At 51.1% G+C, this 20,149-nt stretch overlaps 1 protein-coding gene across 1 annotated transcript; it reads left to right on the top strand.

The window, feature by feature from the left end:
* Positions 1-5,545: 5,545 nt before the first annotated feature.
* LOC122234759 (translation initiation factor IF-2-like) lies at positions 5,546-13,695 on the top strand. The gene is made up of 3 exons (XM_042972422.1): positions 5,546-5,674; positions 6,748-7,064; positions 12,614-13,695. The coding sequence occupies exons 1-3, from the start codon at positions 5,546-5,548 to the stop codon at positions 12,663-12,665; spliced, it is 498 nt and encodes a 165-aa protein (XP_042828356.1). The 3' UTR covers positions 12,666-13,695.
* The last annotated feature ends 6,454 nt before the right edge of the window (positions 13,696-20,149 follow it).

The raw sequence follows: 20,149 nt of genomic DNA, 5'->3' as shown, positions 1-20,149 counted from the left end.
GAATAATCTTGAGAACAGGAAGGTAGGGGTGATGGGTGGTAGAGAATTCCCAGGGAGAAGAAAAATTCTCGGGGGAAACCTAACCCACTGACCATCTTGTCCTTTAACTTCATGTTTTGTTTGTTTGCTTTAAATTGGAAAAAGGCAACACTATCTGATTGCTAGCAGTGGAAAAAGTCTGTTCAGCTCTTATTTTCCAATGAGGTAGTGAACTAACGGCTGTTTGTAGATCCATATGTTCTTAAGTCCAGAGCAATTGTGGTGGTTAAATTCACAAGCCTCTGGATGCATTTCCATCCAATAGATAGAGTAAGTTGGTTCTTAAAAGCTTTGAAGGTCTAAAATCAGGGGGCTTAGGTGGCTCATAGTTAAGTAACCAGCTCTTGATTTTGGCTCAGGTCATGATCCCACGGTTCATGGGTTCGAGCCCCGTCCCGTGTCAGGCTCTGCGCTGATAGCTTGAAGCCTGCTTAGGATTCTCTCTCTCTCTCTCTCTCTCTCTCTCTCTCTCTCTCTCTCTCTCCCTCCCTCCCTCCCTCCCTCTCTCTCTCTCTCTCTCTCTCTCTCTCTCTCTCTTCTCTCAAAATAAATCAACATTAATAACAAGGTTTAAAACCAGTGTACCCTTATTTTCTTTGCTTAATAATAACTGACAGCCATCTTTCCCCAAAATAGACAGTTTTTAATTTTTTCTGCTAAGGTTGAAATGAATGTGCCCCATATGTGTCTGTGAAAATCTGTGGAGGCATCATTTCTCACAGTGAAGCTTCTCATGTCCTTAATTTGCATCATGCTTGTTCATCTCCCCTTAGAACCTTTTCACTACTCTCACGGCTTTTACCTTCTTGGACACGCTAGGATGTGTAACGTTCCTCAGACAACCCCAAGATGGCAGGGCTAAAACACACGAACACCTGTGGCCGTGGACGTCGACTCTTAGAGATGGGCAGTATCGATCGGCCTTTGTGCTCATCGGTGGAGAACCATTGTTCGAAAAGCTTCCGGGCCAGTTTTGGGGGATCGTGGTTTGAGGACCACTGCAGTAGAATTGGGGGAGCCCATATGTGCAGAAGGTTGAGGAAGCCAAGCTGGTGATTGAGGAGGTGTCCTGTGGTGGCAGGTGAGCCAGGACTGTGGAGGAAGGGGAAGGGACACGAGTGAAAGTCGAGTCAGGAAGCAGGGAGTCAGGAAGCAGGAAGCGATAGCAGCAGCCTAAGGGAGAGGTGATGGCCCCCAGAGCAGGACAATGGCATGGGACTGACGTGAGAAACTATTTAGCACCATGGCTTTAGGGGCGAAGAAGGGAGGGGTTGGCGTGATTCGGGTTACGTCTGGATGTTATTTACTGAAGTCGTGACGCAGTGATTATTCGCTTTTCCATTCGTTTCAGATGCTTCTCTTTTTTGAACCATAGAATTCTCACACCTGCCTCGACTTTCTGTTGACTTTGTTTTCATCGACACGTGGCTTCGGGTGGGTGTGTTTGTGCGCACCGACACCACACTGTGCTAATAATAACTGTGGGTGTGTAATGTGTTCTCAATCTGGCAGAGCTGGGCTCCTTTGGCTTTCCTTTTTCAGTTGCTGTCTCCCATTTCTGTGTAGAAGTGAATTTTGGTATCGTTTCTAGTTCTAGGAAAATGCTATGATTGTGATTGGTCGAGAGCACATTAATCCATATATTTAGTGGGTCCCTGCTATGGGGTGGGTCCTGAGAACCCAAAAATAAGTAAATCCCAGGCATTGATGGCCTGGCATATCTGTGAACTAAACTTTGGGGAGGATTGATGTCCTTTCCCATGAGCCTGGCACGTCTCTTTCTACACACAAAGGTTTTCTGTGCTTCCTGAGGGCTTTGTTGTCATTGGAAGAGTGCCTGATTAGTTCAGTTGGCAAACGTGAGTGATGTTAATGTCTGTCCATATCTTTATGTACTAAATAAAGATGTGCTAAATTAGTCACAGCTGATCATTTTTGTTACTTCTTTGAATTTCTACGTATGTATTATCTATGTTTTTATTTCTCCTTTTCCTTTTCTTTCAGCAATTTCTTTTTCATCTCTCATTTAATTGGTTAGACTCGAAAATAATGTGTAGCTGTATAATTGTTTCTAGGAATATTGTCTAAAGGGCGTGATTTCACCCTAATTAGGCATTCCAGAAATGTGGTAAGGTGAAGTCGTGTTTAAGTGCGAATGTCCTAATCTGAGTGGTTCTCAGTGGAAATCTACAAGCATTTTCCCTCTGCTTTTGGAGCCACACACCTTGTAGTGTGTCTGATGCTTGAGCCTTTGTTCCAAGGCTCAGTCATAAGATTGGCAGGCGTGTGGCTTAAAGGCAGAATACTGAATTGAGGTAGCCTAACCGTATGGAGAAAACAATCACAGTGCACTTGGACTGAGGAAGGAACTGGAAGAGAAATTTGAAATGGAGCCTATGTGGCAATAGGTTTTTATTTGTTCGTTAGTTTTAATTTTTAAAAGGTTTTTATTTTTGAGAGAGAGAGAGAAAATGTGAGCAGGGGAGGGGCAGAGAGAGAGGGAGACACAGAATCCGAAGCAGGCTCCGGGCTCTGAGCTGTCAGCACAGAGCCCAACACGGGGCTCAAACCTACAGATCGCGAGATCGTGACAGGAGCTGACGTCGGATGCTTAATTGACTGAGCCACCCAGGCGCCCCGGCAATATATGTTAACATAACTTCTAAAGAAGTGATCAGCAGGTCACAGGGCAGTGGACTTAACTGCAGCCTTTGACTCTTAGAACAGTCTTTAGGAATAGAAACCTTGCTCCCTGTAGATGTTACAGGGAGGTTCTGACGGCCTCTTCCCCCCCAAAAAATCATCCACACACACAAATTGGCAGAGAATTTCACGGACTCCACAGACCTCTTCAAGCCCATGGCCAAGAACCCCGGGCTAGTTCCTGGAGAGATGTGTAGTCACGGCCCCCACGCTAGAAACACATCTGTGGAGAAGTGCTGTTTACAGGTGTCTACCTCCCGTGTAGGTGGGTGGTGTTCCGCTGTTCTCCAGAACACACACTTGACGTCTGTGAGAGCCTTGCCCAGAAAAGCTGAGATGGGATATTCTCCATGATGAGCTCTGGCGATCCCATGAAATTACTTTCCCTGAATAATCGGCTTCTTTTGATAGTCAGTCCGTTCCATAATGTTTTCAAAGCTTTTAGGTGAGGGCTTAAGAAAACGAAGACTCCTGTGGGGCAGCTGGAGTCTAGTAAAGAGTAACTGGACTCGAGTCCGTGTGGTCCCCCAGCTCTCTGTCTGACCTTGGCCGCCCGAGCCTCCCGGCTGCGCTCCCACGCTGGTGAGACGGGGCTCCTGCTACCACCTGGGAACCGGCCCTGGGAGATTTAAGAAGGCGGCATGAGGTAAGGAGGCATCAGAAGACAGGGAGGAAACAGTATGAAACAACAGGTTAGCACTGGAAAAAGCAGGCGGGTTAGATTTTACCTCACCATTAGGGGCCAAAGTCGATTCCAAACGGATGAAGAGTTTCAAGTGAAAACCCAGAACCACAGAATGGAGGAAAAGATGGAAAGTTCTTCATGCTCTGGCATAAAAGTACAGAGAATGAACAATAAAAGATAACCATGCAAATAAAACCACCATTGTAAACTTAACCACACAAGAATTAAACTTCTGTCTGCCTATCTCATAATTAAAATTATGGCCAATGACTAGTTGGAAACAGGAGCAGACACCACGGTGCATTAATATCTTTAATGTATAAAGCTGTGTTATCGATCAGTTGAAAGATCTCGCGGTTCAGATGTTAGATTGAGCCCTGCATCAGATTCTGTGCACTGATCTCGAGGAGCCTGCTTGGGATTCTCCCTCTCTCTCTGCCCCTCCCCTATTCACACTCTCCCTGGCTCTCTCAAAATAAATAAGTAAACTTAAAAAAAAAAATCACATCTCCGTAAAAACCAAGTTTCTGTGGCTAATACACTCTTTGAATGGGCACCGTGGCCAGTATTCTGAGTAATTGCTAGACTTTCCCTGGGTAAAAATTCTCCTGGCACATTCTCTGATAAAGATGAACACTCCCAAACAGTTCAGCATAGAAAGGGCTGAGCCTTGGACCAGACACAGTGATGAGAAAGATCGAGTCATTTGGAGCACATATTGGGGGAGGTAGGGACCATGGTGGTTCCCTAAAATTAAGGTGGGGATAGCATAGACCAATGGGGGTATCTTTGTGTGAAGGAGCCACCCCAATTTGTATGTTACATTCCAGACTCATGATTCGTCACGAAAAGTAATCTTCCCAGATAGCCTGTATTCATGGTTTAGACGATTTAATATTATTAAAACCTCCATACTACCCAAAGCTGTCTACAGATTCAGTACAGTTCCTATCAACATTCTAATGGCATTCTTCACAAAAAAAAGAAAAACAATTGTAAAATCCACATGGAACCACAAACGACTGAAACAGCAAAAGCAATCCTGAGCTAGAAGAACAAGGCTGGAGGCGTCACACTTCCCGATTTCAAACTCCTTGATCCTTGAACAACGTGGTTTTGAATTGCATGCGTCCACTTATATGCAGATTTTTTACAGTACTATACTGTAGATGTACTTTCTCTTCCATACAATTTGCTTAGTAACATTTTCTTTCTAGGGGTGCCTGGCTGGCTCAGTCGGTTAAGCGTCCAACTTCGACTCAGGTCATGGTCTCGCAGTTCGTGAGTTCGAACCCTGCATTGGGCTCTGTGCTAACAGCTCAGAGTCTGAAGCCTGGTTTGGATTCTGTCTCCCTCTCTCTGTCCCTCACCTGCGCGCACACACACACACACACACACACACACACACACTCTCTCTCTCTCTCTCTCTCTCTCTCTCTCTCAAAAGTAAATATTAAAAAAATTTAAAAAGTAATTACATTTTCTAACTTTCTTTATTGTAAGAATACATTAAATAATGCACATAACATATAATACATGTTAGCCAACTATTTATGTTCTCAGTGATGTTTCTGGTCAACAGTAGCTACTAGTAGTTAAATTTTCAGGGAGTTAAAAGTTACGTGCCAATTTCTCACTGCACAGGGTCAACACCCCTAACTCCTATGTTGGTCAAGGGTTGGCTATATATTACAAAGCAGTAGTCATCAAAATAGGATGGTATTGGCATAAAAAAGATACATGAATGGAACAGACTAGAAAGCCCAGAAATAAACCTGATTAAGAAGAGATATTGGATCTCTTTCTAAAATTAATTTTATCAATGTAATATGTGGCTGAGTGTCCATAAAGGCAGGAAACATAGTGTCAACTTATTTTCAAGCTGTATGTTAACATTTTCGCATAATATGTTCCACATAGATTTCAGTCTCCAGATACCTTTTTAGGTAAAGTACCTCTAAGTTGAAAGCAAAGGGTCTGGTTGGTAAAATGAAAACAAGGATAAGAAATACATTGATTTGCTTTGTAATCAAATGACTTGATTACAGGGGAGTCAAATGACTCGACTTAAATCGCTGTTTGAACCAGAAGTCCCACTATGGCACCTCGATTGCCATCATGCTGGGTATTACGTACAGCAACAGTGCTGCCCCTTTGGACTGCAGAGGAGTCCTCGGAAAGTACCGTGATCTGGCAACTGAGGCTCGAGCAACTCAGGATGTTCCTCTGCCGGTTGATGGCCGCCAGGTCGGCTTTCTGGAAAGGTCTACATAGTTAATGATAATTGGAAAGCATGAGTGGGAGAAAGCTGTGAAAATACTTTGTTTCTTTTTAAAGTAAAAATGAGATGCCTGAAGGAAGGAGTACTCAGTTGTTACTATTTGTGTGTGTGGTATTGAATCACGTTCCTGGATTTGTGACAAACTTGTTTCAGTAAGGCTGTGCAGCTCAGAAATGATCATTTTAGAAACTGAAGGTTCGGCTTCTCTACAGCGGTCTTTTTTTATTTTATTTTTTTAATTTATTTGAAGTAGGCTCCATGCCCAATGTGGGGCTCAAACTCATGACCCCCAGATCTAGAGTTGCACATTCTACCGACTGAGCCAGCGAGGTGCCTCTAGAGCAGTCTTTTCTGCAAGGGTGGCCTGTGGGTCTCGACCATGGAATTCTGGGAGGAAAGGGCCTCTTAAAGAAGCAGGATCTTGTTCCAGACCTGCTTTTGAACAGAGGTGAGGCCTGGAAACTGGCATTTTAAATCAGCACACTCCCCACCCTCCGTGATTCTATCCACGCCCAGGTCTGGGAGCCACTGGTCTTGAGGCTTTGTTCTTGTTTGGGGTTGCTATTCTTTGCAGACTTTTGTTTGCTGGTTTTTTTTTCTTTGGTTTTGCTCAAGGAGCCCTCTGATGTCAACATTGGTGGAATTTCTCCCCATGTTATCATTCATTTCTGCCTGTTTTGTTTATTTTTTATTTTTTTATTTTAGAGAGCGAGAGCGTGCATACACAAGCGGGGAACGGGGGGAGACAGGGGCCGAGGGAGACGGAGAGGACCCCAAGCAGGCACCACCCTCCACACAGAGCCCGACGTGGGGTTTGATCCCACGACCCTGGATCATGACCTGAGCTGAAGTCAAGAGTTGAACGCTCAACCGACCGAGCCACCCAGGCGTCCGTCCCTAGCTGTTTTGTTTTGAGCGGCCCGGGTTGGGGGGCGGGGGCCAAGCGGCGAGCCTGGCGCTCGTCTGGCCCCGCGCGGCCTCCGGCGGGCGGGGCCGCTGGAAGTGACGCGGCGAGGGCGTGGCGCCGGTCCGGGAGCAGCAGCCGCCACAGCCGCCTTGGCCGCCGCCGCCGCCGCTGCTCAGTCGCCGCAGCCGCAGTAGCAGCCGCAGCCGACGCAGTAGCAGCCGCAGTCGGCCCAACCGCCGCCGCCGCCGCCGCCGCAGCCACAATAGCAGCCGCAGCCGCCGCTCAGTCGCCACAGCAGCCGCAGTAGCAGTCGCAGCCGGCGCAGCCGCCGCCGCCGCCGCCGCCTCGGCCCGGAATCGATGTAGCCGCGCCAGGCCCGAGCCCCGCGGGCCGCCGCTGCCGCTGCCCTTGAACCGCATGAAGCAGCTCGCCAACCAGACCGTGGGCAGGTGAGTCAGCCGTGCCGGGCCCGCCGGGAGCGCGCGGGCCGGGGACCGGGGGTCGGGGTCGTGGCCCGGGCCGGGGCGGGCCCGCTGCCCCGCGGGGGCCCCGGCCGCCCGGCCGCCCGCTCCGCGCCGGGTCCGCGGCGGGCCAGGGACGAGGGCTGCGCCACGCAGCGGCCAGGCGGCCATCTCGGGGCCGCCGCCCGAGCCCCCAGGAACAGCGGGGCGGGCCGGCCTCCCGGGACGCCCCCCCCCCCCCCCCCGTTCGGGTCCCCACCGCCCATTGTCCCGGCCCCGCTGAGCATCGTCCTCTGGGGTCTGGACCCATGCTTTCCCCGGGCCTGCCCCCCTCTCCCGGGGCTTTGCCTTGGGCGAAAACTCGGCTAACTGGTGTACCTGAGGCCGGGCGGGCATGGTGCTCTGGGGGGCGGCATTCTCAGCCTTTCCGGGTCGCCTGGCCGCTGCCGACCGGCCGTCCACCTCCAAGTGCCTGATGGCAGTCAATAAGTAAGGGGCGATCAGAGCCCAAGAGAGCCGCTTAGGGAGACTCAGGACTCCCTTGGAGGGACTTTGGAGGGTGTGCCGTCTCCAAACCGTGGCCCCTAATGGACCGGACTGCTCAAGTTCTTGACCTGTAGACATTTGGAACCGGGAGGAAAGAATTGTGGAAACGCCTTGGGCAAATGGAAAAACAAAAAGAGGGGGGGCTTTCAAAACAGCTTTTCTCACTTTGGATTGGGGAGCAAATCCTTCTCCAGGTTTGTCTGGTATCGCTTTAATGCTTGACAGGAAACGATCGATTATGAAATGACAGAAGAGACCGGAGTTTGTAGTGGTTTTGAGAGCCTCTGGAGGTTGATTATCGTGTGCTGTGTTCTCTGGGGTAAATCTTTCAAGGTCTTTCAGGGCAGTGAGCTGTCCTGTACCCGTTGACTGCTTATTCCGAGAAGGGGTATGAAAGTGTGACTTTTTCATTGCTTTTTCTTCTTCTTTGTTTTCAACAGTTGAGTAAAAGGGGGCGTTTGGTTTAGCCGGAGCACGTGGGGACACTTCTTTTCTGTGTGTGTCTGAAAATACTTTTACTTCCCCTTGAGCTTTCTATATTTGCCTTTTACACTTTCGTTCCTCCCCCCCAACTTTTTGCTTAGTTTTGTTCAATTTCGTTGCTACCCCCACCCTATTATCTCCGTGTGCACTTATCCTGTTTCCAGAGTGGATCCCTATCCCTACAGCCTAGCAGTGCCTACCTTCCTGTCATTTGTAGGAAAATGATAGGAATAGGGAGTGCCAAGGGGAAGGCAGACGGAATAGTCGTGGGGCCCAAAGCTTCAAGCAGGCATCTGTGAATGAGTTACAAGATCACTCCTTAGGAGTTTTCTGCCCCCCACCCCCCCGGATTCTCAGTAACATGCATTGTGAAATCAGTATTTAGTGACTCTCAAGACACGTGTCACATTGTCGTTCTGGCCAGTTTGTACATCTCATGAGGAAAGGGGTGTTTGCTCTTTTGCACAAAGTTCTGAGACTTTTCAAGCTATCAAGCCACTCAGGGTCTCTTTGGCTCCGGCTTCCTCTGTGTAGCAGGTTCTCCCTTCACGCTGCCGAATTACAGCCATATGTGCCTCCTTTCGGTTGCCAGAGGCCGCCGAGCCTTCTTCCCTGTTAGCCTCTACCTGGAATTCTCCAAAGCTCCTTTCACCTCACCTGCCCTAGACCTGCCTCCTACTCATTCTTTAGGTGTCCAGGTAAAGGTCACTGCCTCTAAAAGACCTTCTGTGATGCTCCAACGTGTTGGGAGTCCCTCTCCTGGCCACTTACATACGTCCGCATAGCACCTGTTTTTCTATAATGCAACTCCTGTTTAGTTGTTAGTATTCTCCATTAGACTGAACGCCTTGAGAGTCCTTGCCGTCTTTCTGTTTCCTTGGCCAGCTCTGCTGTGGCTCCTGTCATATGGTCGATTCTCCATAAACATTTGTCAATCTAGCACACATCTAGTTCTTACCAGCTCGCTCCGGTGGTGTGAGCCCAAGAAGGGAAAATGAAAGCTGGATAGAGTAAATAGTGATTCGTGCTAGCATTGTCATAATGGCCCTGACCTTTGACTCTGTTTGAAAATCTTTCTTGCTAGATGCCAGTGGAAGCAGCAGCTGTTACAGAGGTGTTAGGGGTGTGGCAATTTCTGCTCCCAAAGTCAAAACAGTTTCCTGGGGAAGCTTTGGCTTTACTGCTGTTGAGTCCCTCGATAAGTTTGTATTTTTTCCACGTCAAGAGTTTTGAAGGACTAGGGAGGAAAAAGGGAGGCAAGAGAGAGCCTAGAATTGTAATTGTGTGTTAGTGGCGTAGGCATCAGGATTGGGATTTGGGGGGTATTTGGGTCAAGAGGAAAGCGAGAAAGCAGAGAAGTTACCTCCCCCCGTCCCCCCGCCCCCCCGCCGCAGCCAGGAGTGATATTCTGTGTGTGAGTGGCTCGCCCGTTGTGTCTGTTACAGATGCATAGAGTTCTGAGTGGTGTCCTGCGAGGAAGTATTCTCTTCCCGACAATGAGGACCTCGTGAGTCACCCCACAGTGAGGTTCTGTGGGATGGACATGTGGGAGAATTCGTAATGGCTAGAAGAAGTGAGTTCTCATGATGCAGTTTGTGGACAATGGGTGCATGAGTCTGTTTCGGAGGATGGTTTGTGTATCACAGGCGCAAGGATGATGCAGTGGTCTCTTGAGTGGGGCATCCCAAAGAAGAGAATTAGGATGCTTGATTCATCCGTTCAAGAGACCCTTCTTGAGCCCAAATTATGTGCCGTTGTGGAAAGTAGAAAAGAATCCAAGTGAATACAAATCCGGCTTCTGCCCTGAAGGGGCTCCACAGACTTGTGGAAGAGATAGGCAAGCAAAAATGATTATACACCATGAGGTAAGTCCTTATACAGGGATGGCTGACACACTAAGTGAAACTCTGCCCTTACTGGAAGGAGAGAGGTAACACAACACAACACAACAAAACAAACAGGAGAAAATTTGACGAGAGCCTTTCCCCTCTATCTTTCAACACTTCTTTCAAAATTCTGTTATATTGAGTAGGTCCCCTTTTTTTTTTTTATTAAAGAAAATTTTTTCTTTGTAAATATTTATTTTTGAGAGAAAGGGTAGACAGAACATGAGCGGGGGAGAGGCAGAGAGAGAGGGAAACACAGAATCCGAAGCAGGCTCCAGGCTCCGAGCTGTCAGCACAGAGCCTGACGCGGGCCTCAAACCCATGAAACGAGAGATCGTGACCGGAGCCGAAGTCTGACACTTGACCCAGTGAGCCACCCAGGTGCCCCGTAGGTCTCTTTGGATTGTCAGTAAACCCAACTTGAGGGGCGCCTGGGTGGCTCAGTTGGGTGAGTATCTGGCTCTTGATTTCAGCTCAGGTCATGATCTCACAGTTCCTGGGATCAAGCTCTGTGCCAATGGTGCGGAGCCTGCTTGGGATCTTCTCTGTCTCTGCCCCTTCCCCGCTCTCTGTCTCAATGACGAAAAAAGAAAAAAACACACAAAACCAAACCAACTGGAATTGTTATAAGCCAAGCTGCGAATTTGATTGGCTCCTATGTGAGGAAAAGAGTCCAAAAGCAATATAGTTGCAGCCAGGGCTAGATCCAGGGGTTCCACTCTTTAGGTAACCTGTGTCTACAAGGAGGAATCGCCCCCCCACCCCACCCCTCCACCCCCCGGCTTCCAACATCTTCAGTTCAAGTCCCAGAGGGACAAAGAATACCTTTCACTGTGGCCAGAGCCCCAGGATTGACTCTGAAGGTATCTGATGGGGTCAGTGGCCTTTGCCTGGACATGGAAATGGAGTCAGCCCCACCCAAGCCACAGGGGCCTAGAATGGGAGAGTGCTGAGCCCCCTCCCCCACAAGATAACCGGGGTGTTCTTCCCAGCAGGAGGCAGGAAGTGTGGTCTTTTCTAGTCCTGCTAAACAGAAAGAAAGAGCTTTTTGGAAATCCGTGGCGCAGAGAATCCAGTAGCTGCGGATGGTCGTTGGCGTGGAGGGTGTGGAGGAAGGGGTGCATCAAGGTGAGGAACCTGAGCGTTTGGTTGTGAGGTCGATGAGTCCAGGAGGACAGCAATCTGGGGGCCTGATAGCAGACTTGACTACGTGGGTGAGGCTCTGGGAGGGAGTGTCTCTTTGGGTGTCGGTTTCTGCCAAGATGGAAGCTCTCCCTGGAGGCCTGAATGTTCTCCTAGGTAGTAGTAGCCTTTAGGTAAGTCACGGTCGCAAACTCCAAGCCTCAGGGGGCCAGGCTAAGAAGAAGAAAACAAGAGCGACTTAGACCAGGTGAGGGCCGTGGGGGACCCGACGGTGCCTGTCTTACCAAAGGGCCGCGTGAGAATCTGGGCCCGCTGTCGGGCCCGACCTTTGGAGTTGTTGAGAAAGGCCTCAAGTCTGGATTTTCATGAAGATTAGGTGGCATTTAATGCCAATTGAAAACAACCACCAGGACCCTGAGCGGGACTAAACAAAATACATCTGTGGCCAGAGTTGGTCTGTGGGTCACCAGAGGGCAGTTGCTTGTGTAACAGGTTGGGGAGGTGGAGATTCCTGTGGTGATTTTTCTCTTTTTCCTCCTGCACCCCACCCTCCTATGGCTACCTTCTGAGTTCTTGGATGTGTCGACGAGCTTGTCCTTTCCTTTACAGAAACGTTTCAGAGATCCGAGAGTAGTAATCATCACTACTTGTCTCCTGGTTTGGTTTACCAAGCGCTGTACCGAACCACCTGGCCTGGTCTCACCTACTGGTGCTTGTTATCATTTCTGGTTTAGAGAGAAGAAAAATGACCTGCCGTTGTCTGCCCGGCCAGCGAGTGGCCGAGGCAGGACTTGGGGCCGGGGTGTGACTCCGGACCCCGTGTGTTTCCGACTGTAGACACTGGGCCGGCTGCCCGCCAGGGAAGGGTTCGTGTGGATGAAATGTCTTTGGTGCTTGCTGACTTGCTGGGCTAGATGCTTTTGAGTCAAGTCTCTCGCTGCCTTCTCCACAGCAACTCCCAGAGGTGATGTTATTTACTCCTGGTTTAATGATGAGGAAGCGAGGACTCAAAGAGGTCATCGGGCTAGTTAAGAAGAGCACTGCCGTTCATCAGAAACCAGGGTTCTGCTTCCAAAGCAGATAGGAGTCCTTACTTCACGCAGGCAACTCTTTCTTTCAGAAACCCCGTGTTAGAATTCTGTGTGACGACGCTTCCACAAAATCCTGGAAGCTGAGAGTTGGATGTTGCTTTAGTCCAGCGGCTCCCGCCAGGGATGGCCCCCTGGGGGACATTTGGCAATGGCCGGAGACTTTTTTGTTTTTGTCGTGACTTGGCTCGGGTGTGGGGTGCTCCTGGCATCTGGCGACACAGGCCAGGGATGCTGCTGACCAGCCTACACCGCCCAGGACAGCCTCGCCGCACAGAACTATCTGGTCCCAAATGTCAAGAGTGGTGAGGTTGGGAAAGCCTGGTTGAGTCCTTTGAGATTCTGGATACGTGAATCGTGAAAACCAAAGATCCGTGATGTTTGCCTGCAGGGTGAAGGTGCGTTCCATTTGGTCGGTTTCTTACGTGTGGAAGCATTTCTGACAATCATTGGCCCGGCCCATATTGAACACTTGGGAGTTTTCACGTGGAAACCTGGACTTCCTGCTGCTTCTCCAATCTTGCAAGACCTAGCGAAGCCTGGCATCGCGCCCTCGCGCGGGTACACGTCGTCGTAGCTGCAGCTGCGTAGGTGCTGTCCCGTCCGGGTGGGGCATCGACCGTCCAGTGTGCCCGGGTCCCTACCTGGCTTGTCCTGCTGTGGTACATTCCTTGCGGACCCCTCCCTGCTCATGGATCTCTCAACGACCTTCTCCAGGAGCAGCGGAGTGAGTCTCTGCCTCGCGAGGTAGCCCATTGCGTTAGGGGCAACGTGAGTCAAAGGCATCTCTGCCCGTGAGTCCCAGGGGAGTCCTCTGGTGCCACGATGCCTGCGTCTCTCTTCCGCGAGACGGCCCTTTCTGTATTCGGCGTCGCAAACCGCACACCGTGTCCTCTCTCTATCAGCGGTAACATTCTCCACCCCTCACCTATTCCACACCCCGACTTCCTCCGCCTTTTCCAGGGGAGGTGGCTGTGCTTGGTTCGCTCCGGTCTGAGTGGATCCCGTCCAGCCTCTGCATAGAGCAGAGGAGGAAAGGAATGTTTTCTCCCCACGACTTCTGAGTCCGAGCTTCCGTGGCCTGGTCATCCACTTTACCTCCTGTGAAATCAAACAGGGTTGTTTATAGGTGCGTGAAGAAAGCCCATGGTTCACTGAACCAAAATGAACCCTAAACAGATGTGGTCATGTGTGGCCTTATGGCATTGGTTTTACACGTGAAGGCAGCATGTTATTCTAAGAGGAAATGATGTCTGTGGTCGTGGTTCCCAGTGTGTCCACGGCAGGCCCCTGCCCCTGAGATTGGACATGGGTTTATGGTATAGGGTCCCAGAGTCAGTATGCACACCACGCAGTCTTGTCGGACTGGCGATGTCTGGCCTTTATCATTCTGTTTCTGTGTCTCCAATGTAGGCAGATGCCCTCGTAATCAATCCAAGTATAAATCCACGTACAAATATTATTACGCTCCTACCTGCCGTGTGTGTCTATTTTCTTAAACATGGATGTGAAAAGTACAGCAGGCCCACGGTCCTTTTTCCAAAACCCTAGGGGCCAGATGAGTTTTGGAATTCAGACGTTTTCAGATTTTATTTCATTTTTTTTTAATTTCCTTTTTTTTTTTTTTTTTTTTTTTTTTTTTTTACGTTTATTGATTTTTGAGAAAGAGAGAGACTGAACATGAACAGGGGAGGGTCAGAGAGAGGGAGACACAGAATCCGAAACAGGCTCCAGGCTCTGAGCCGTCAGCACAGGGTCTGTCGCGGGGCTCGAACTCACGGACCGCGAGATTGTGACCCGAGCCGAAGTGGGACGCTCGACCGACCGAGCCAGCCAGGTGCCCCATAAGTAGCCGTATAAACCCTGCTACCCTTAAAACACCTGGGATCCCAACAAATTTAAAGACGGTACATATTTTGCTCTTTCTTATAGATTTGGCTAATAGGTTCTGTTCAGCGCCCATTTCAATGTCCTCTCAGCCACCTTTCCCTTGAGCTTGAAGGGGACATGTTTTACCCTGTTATGCACAGGCCACCCGAACCCTTCTGCTATCACATGTCATCTTTGCAGGCAGGATCTTAACTTACCCATCTTTCTCCGAGAGCACGGGTATGACATCCTACCGTGAGGACATTTGTTGGACACGTTTGTTGAGGACATACAAGTCTCAAATCTTTCCGTATTTTGGGGGTTCTGGAGGCAACATATTCCTTGTTGTTAATTTTACTTCAGCCGATTTATGCTGTTACTTGTAAATCAGACCACATGGAGTGGGCCTCCACCCAAACAAAGCGGTTGGAGAATACTCTCCTCCCATATAGACAAATGTACGTCTATGTCTTCCTTTGGCCAGAGCCTCCAAACCCACCAATGTCTACCCTGGTAAGAAGTGAGCACTGTTTTGGGGTGCCTTGGGCTCGGTCAGTGTAAGCATCTGACTTTGGCTCGGGTTGTGATCTTGTGCCTTGTGATCTTGTGGCTCGTGACCTCTCAGCTCTGGAGTTCAAGCCCCGCCTGCGTCAGCGCAGAACCTCCTTCAGGTCCTCTTTCTCCCTCTCTCTCTCTCTCTGCTCCTCCCCCATTTTCACTCTCAAACAAGAAAAATAAACATCAAAAAATTATTGCAAAAAAAGAAGAAGCCACTGTTTTTTTTAATTAAAAAAAATTTATTAACGTTTATTTATTTTTGAGAGACAGAGACAGAGCATGGGCGGGGAAGGGGCAGAGAGAGAGAGAGGGAGACACAGGATGGGAAGCAGGCTCCAGGCTTCCGGCTGTGTGCACAGAGCCCGACGCAGGGCTCAAACTCACAAACTGCGAGATCATGACCTGAGCCCAAGTTGGACGCTCAACCCAGGGAGCCACCCAGGCGCCCCTAAATTTTTTTTTATGTTTATTCATTTTTGAAAGAGAGCACAAGCAGGGTTGGGGCGGAGAGAGAGGGCGACCCAGAATCCGAAGCAGGCTCCAGGCTCCGAGCCGTCAGCACAGAGCCCAGTGCGGAGCTAAAACTCAGGAACCGCGAGATCCCGAACCGCCGCCCCCTCCCAACGGTGCGCGGCCTAGCCGGGGCCGGGAGTCGGGATCCTAGGAGGCGTCGGGACGCGGGGCTCCGCGCGCTCCTCGGAGCGGCCCGGGTTGGGGGGCGGGGGCCAAGCGGCGAGCCTGGCGCTCGTCTGGCCCCGCGCGGCCTCCGGCGGGCGGGGCCGCTGGAAGTGACGCGGCGAGGGCGTGGCGCCGGTCCGGGAGCAGCAGCCGCCACAGCCGCCTTGGCCGCCGCCGCCGCCGCCGCTCAGTCGCCGCAGCCGCAGTAGCAGCCGCAGCCGACGCAGTAGCAGCCGCAGTCGGCCCAACCGCCGCCGCCGCCGCCGCCGCAGCCACAATAGCAGCCGCAGCCGCCGCTCAGTCGCCACAGCAGCCGCAGTAGCAGTCGCAGCCGGCGCAGCCGCCGCCGCCGCCGCCGCCGCCTCGGCCCGGAATCGATGTAGCCGCGCCAGGCCCGAGCCCCGCGGGCCGCCGCTGCCGCTGCCCTTGAACCGCATGAAGCAGCTCGCCAACCAGACCGTGGGCAGGTGAGTCAGCCGTGCCGGGCCCGCCGGGAGCGCGCGGGCCGGGGACCGGGGGTCGGGGTCGTGGCCCGGGCCGGGGCGGGCCCGCTGCCCCGCGGGGGCCCCGGCCGCCCGGCCGCCCGCTCCGCGCCGGGTCCGCGGCGGGCCAGGGACGAGGGCTGCGCCACGCAGCGGCCAGGCGGCCATCTCGGGGCCGCCGCCCGAGCCCCCAGGAACAGCGGGGCGGGCCGGCCTCCCGGGACGCCCCCCCCCCCCCCCCCCGCTCGGGTCCCCACCGCCCATTGTCCCGGCCCCGCTGAGCATCGTCCTCTGGGGTCTGGACCCATGCTTTCCCCGGGCCTGCCCCCCTCTCCCGGGGCTTTGCCTTGGGCGAAAACTCGGCTAACTGGTGTACCTGAGGCCGGGCGGGCATGGTGCTCTGGGGGGCGGCATTCTCAGCCTTTCCGGGTCGCCTGGCCGCTGCCGACCGGCCGTCCACCTCCAAGTGCCTGATGGCAGTCAATAAGTAAGGGGCGATCAGAGCCCAAGAGAGCCGCTTAGGGAGACTCAGGACTCCCTTGGAGGGACTTTGGAGGGTGTGCCGTCTCCAAACCGTGGCCCCTAATGGACCGGACTGCTCAAGTTCTTGACCTGTAGACATTTGGAACCGGGAGGAAAGAATTGTGGAAACGCCTTGGGCAAATGGAAAAACAAAAAGAGGGGGGGCTTTCAAAACAGCTTTTCTCACTTTGGATTGGGGAGCAAATCCTTCTCCAGGTTTGTCTGGTATCGCTTTAATGCTTGACAGGAAACGATCGATTATGAAATGACAGAAGAGACCGGAGTTTGTAGTGGTTTTGAGAGCCTCTGGAGGTTGATTATCGTGTGCTGTGTTCTCTGGGGTAAATCTTTCAAGGTCTTTCAGGGCAGTGAGCTGTCCTGTACCCGTTGACTGCTTATTCCGAGAAGGGGTATGAAAGTGTGACTTTTTCATTGCTTTTTCTTCTTCTTTGTTTTCAACAGTTGAGTAAAAGGGGGCGTTTGGTTTAGCCGGAGCACGTGGGGACACTTCTTTTCTGTGTGTGTCTGAAAATACTTTTACTTCCCCTTGAGCTTTCTATATTTGCCTTTTACACTTTCGTTCCTCCCCCCCAACTTTTTGCTTAGTTTTGTTCAATTTCGTTGCTACCCCCACCCTATTATCTCCGTGTGCACTTATCCTGTTTCCAGAGTGGATCCCTATCCCTACAGCCTAGCAGTGCCTACCTTCCTGTCATTTGTAGGAAAATGATAGGAATAGGGAGTGCCAAGGGGAAGGCAGACGGAATAGTCGTGGGGCCCAAAGCTTCAAGCAGGCATCTGTGAATGAGTTACAAGATCACTCCTTAGGAGTTTTCTGCCCCCCACCCCCCCGGATTCTCAGTAACATGCATTGTGAAATCAGTATTTAGTGACTCTCAAGACACGTGTCACATTGTCGTTCTGGCCAGTTTGTACATCTCATGAGGAAAGGGGTGTTTGCTCTTTTGCACAAAGTTCTGAGACTTTTCAAGCTATCAAGCCACTCAGGGTCTCTTTGGCTCCGGCTTCCTCTGTAGCAGGTTCTCCCTTCACGCTGCCGAATTACAGCCATATGTGCCTCCTTTCGGTTGCCAGAGGCCGCCGAGCCTTCTTCCCTGTTAGCCTCTACCTGGAATTCTCCAAAGCTCCTTTCACCTCACCTGCCCTAGACCTGCCTCCTACTCATTCTTTAGGTGTCCAGGTAAAGGTCACTGCCTCTAAAAGACCTTCTGTGATGCTCCAACGTGTTGGGAGTCCCTCTCCTGGCCACTTACATACGTCCGCATAGCACCTGTTTTTCTATAATGCAACTCCTGTTTAGTTGTTAGTATTCTCCATTAGACTGAACGCCTTGAGAGTCCTTGCCGTCTTTCTGTTTCCTTGGCCAGCTCTGCTGTGGCTCCTGTCATATGGTCGATTCTCCATAAACATTTGTCAATCTAGCACACATCTAGTTCTTACCAGCTCGCTCCGGTGGTGTGAGCCCAAGAAGGGAAAATGAAAGCTGGATAGAGTAAATAGTGATTCGTGCTAGCATTGTCATAATGGCCCTGACCTTTGACTCTGTTTGAAAATCTTTCTTGCTAGATGCCAGTGGAAGCAGCAGCTGTTACAGAGGTGTTAGGGGTGTGGCAATTTCTGCTCCCAAAGTCAAAACAGTTTCCTGGGGAAGCTTTGGCTTTACTGCTGTTGAGTCCCTCGATAAGTTTGTATTTTTTCCACGTCAAGAGTTTTGAAGGACTAGGGAGGAAAAAGGGAGGCAAGAGAGAGCCTAGAATTGTAATTGTGTGTTAGTGGCGTAGGCATCAGGATTGGGATTTGGGGGGTATTTGGGTCAAGAGGAAAGCGAGAAAGCAGAGAAGTTACCTCCCCCCGTCCCCCCGCCCCCCCGCCGCAGCCAGGAGTGATATTCTGTGTGTGAGTGGCTCGCCCGTTGTGTCTGTTACAGATGCATAGAGTTCTGAGTGGTGTCCTGCGAGGAAGTATTCTCTTCCCGACAATGAGGACCTCGTGAGTCACCCCACAGTGAGGTTCTGTGGGATGGACATGTGGGAGAATTCGTAATGGCTAGAAGAAGTGAGTTCTCATGATGCAGTTTGTGGACAATGGGTGCATGAGTCTGTTTCGGAGGATGGTTTGTGTATCACAGGCGCAAGGATGATGCAGTGGTCTCTTGAGTGGGGCATCCCAAAGAAGAGAATTAGGATGCTTGATTCATCCGTTCAAGAGACCCTTCTTGAGCCCAAATTATGTGCCGTTGTGGAAAGTAGAAAAGAATCCAAGTGAATACAAATCCGGCTTCTGCCCTGAAGGGGCTCCACAGACTTGTGGAAGAGATAGGCAAGCAAAAATGATTATACACCATGAGGTAAGTCCTTATACAGGGATGGCTGACACACTAAGTGAAACTCTGCCCTTACTGGAAGGAGAGAGGTAACACAACACAACACAACAAAACAAACAGGAGAAAATTTGACGAGAGCCTTTCCCCTCTATCTTTCAACACTTCTTTCAAAATTCTGTTATATTGAGTAGGTCCCCTTTTTTTTTTTTATTAAAGAAAATTTTTTCTTTGTAAATATTTATTTTTGAGAGAAAGGGTAGACAGAACATGAGCGGGGGAGAGGCAGAGAGAGAGGGAAACACAGAATCCGAAGCAGGCTCCAGGCTCCGAGCTGTCAGCACAGAGCCTGACGCGGGCCTCAAACCCACGAAACGAGAGATCGTGACCGGAGCCGAAGTCTGACACTTGACCCAGTGAGCCACCCAGGTGCCCCGTAGGTCTCTTTGGATTGTCAGTAAACCCAACTTGAGGGGCGCCTGGGTGGCTCACTTGGCTGAGTATCTGGCTCTTGATTTCAGCTCAGGTCATGATCTCACAGTTCCTGGGATCAAGCTCTGTGCCAATGGTGCGGAGCCTGCTTGGGATCTTCTCTGTCTCTGCCCCTTCCCCGCTCTCTGTCTCAATGACGAAAAAAGAAAAAAACACACAAAACCAAACCAACTGGAATTGTTATAAGCCAAGCTGCGAATTTGATTGGCTCCTATGTGAGGAAAAGAGTCCAAAAGCAATATAGTTGCAGCCAGGGCTAGATCCAGGGGTTCCACTCTTTAGGTAACCTGTGTCTACAAGGAGGAATCGCCCCCCCACCCCACCCCTCCACCCCCCGGCTTCCAACATCTTCAGTTCAAGTCCCAGAGGGACAAAGAATACCTTTCACTGTGGCCAGAGCCCCAGGATTGACTCTGAAGGTATCTGATGGGGTCAGTGGCCTTTGCCTGGACATGGAAATGGAGTCAGCCCCACCCAAGCCACAGGGGCCTAGAATGGGAGAGTGCTGAGCCCCCTCCCCCACAAGATAACCGGGGTGTTCTTCCCAGCAGGAGGCAGGAAGTGTGGTCTTTTCTAGTCCTGCTAAACAGAAAGAAAGAGCTTTTTGGAAATCCGTGGCGCAGAGAATCCAGTAGCTGCGGATGGTCGTTGGCGTGGAGGGTGTGGAGGAAGGGGTGCATCAAGGTGAGGAACCTGAGCGTTTGGTTGTGAGGTCGATGAGTCCAGGAGGACAGCAATCTGGGGGCCTGATAGCAGACTTGACTACGTGGGTGAGGCTCTGGGAGGGAGTGTCTCTTTGGGTGTCGGTTTCTGCCAAGATGGAAGCTCTCCCTGGAGGCCTGAATGTTCTCCTAGGTAGTAGTAGCCTTTAGGTAAGTCACGGTCGCAAACTCCAAGCCTCAGGGGGCCAGGCTAAGAAGAAGAAAACAAGAGCGACTTAGACCAGGTGAGGGCCGTGGGGGACCCGACGGTGCCTGTCTTACCA

The sequence above is a fragment of the Panthera tigris genome, chromosome E3 (assembly GCF_018350195.1).
Source record: "Panthera tigris isolate Pti1 chromosome E3, P.tigris_Pti1_mat1.1, whole genome shotgun sequence".
Taxonomy (NCBI): Eukaryota; Metazoa; Chordata; class Mammalia; order Carnivora; family Felidae; genus Panthera; species Panthera tigris.
Note: the sequence above shows the minus strand (reverse complement) of the source record. Positions and strands in the feature narration are given on the sequence as shown.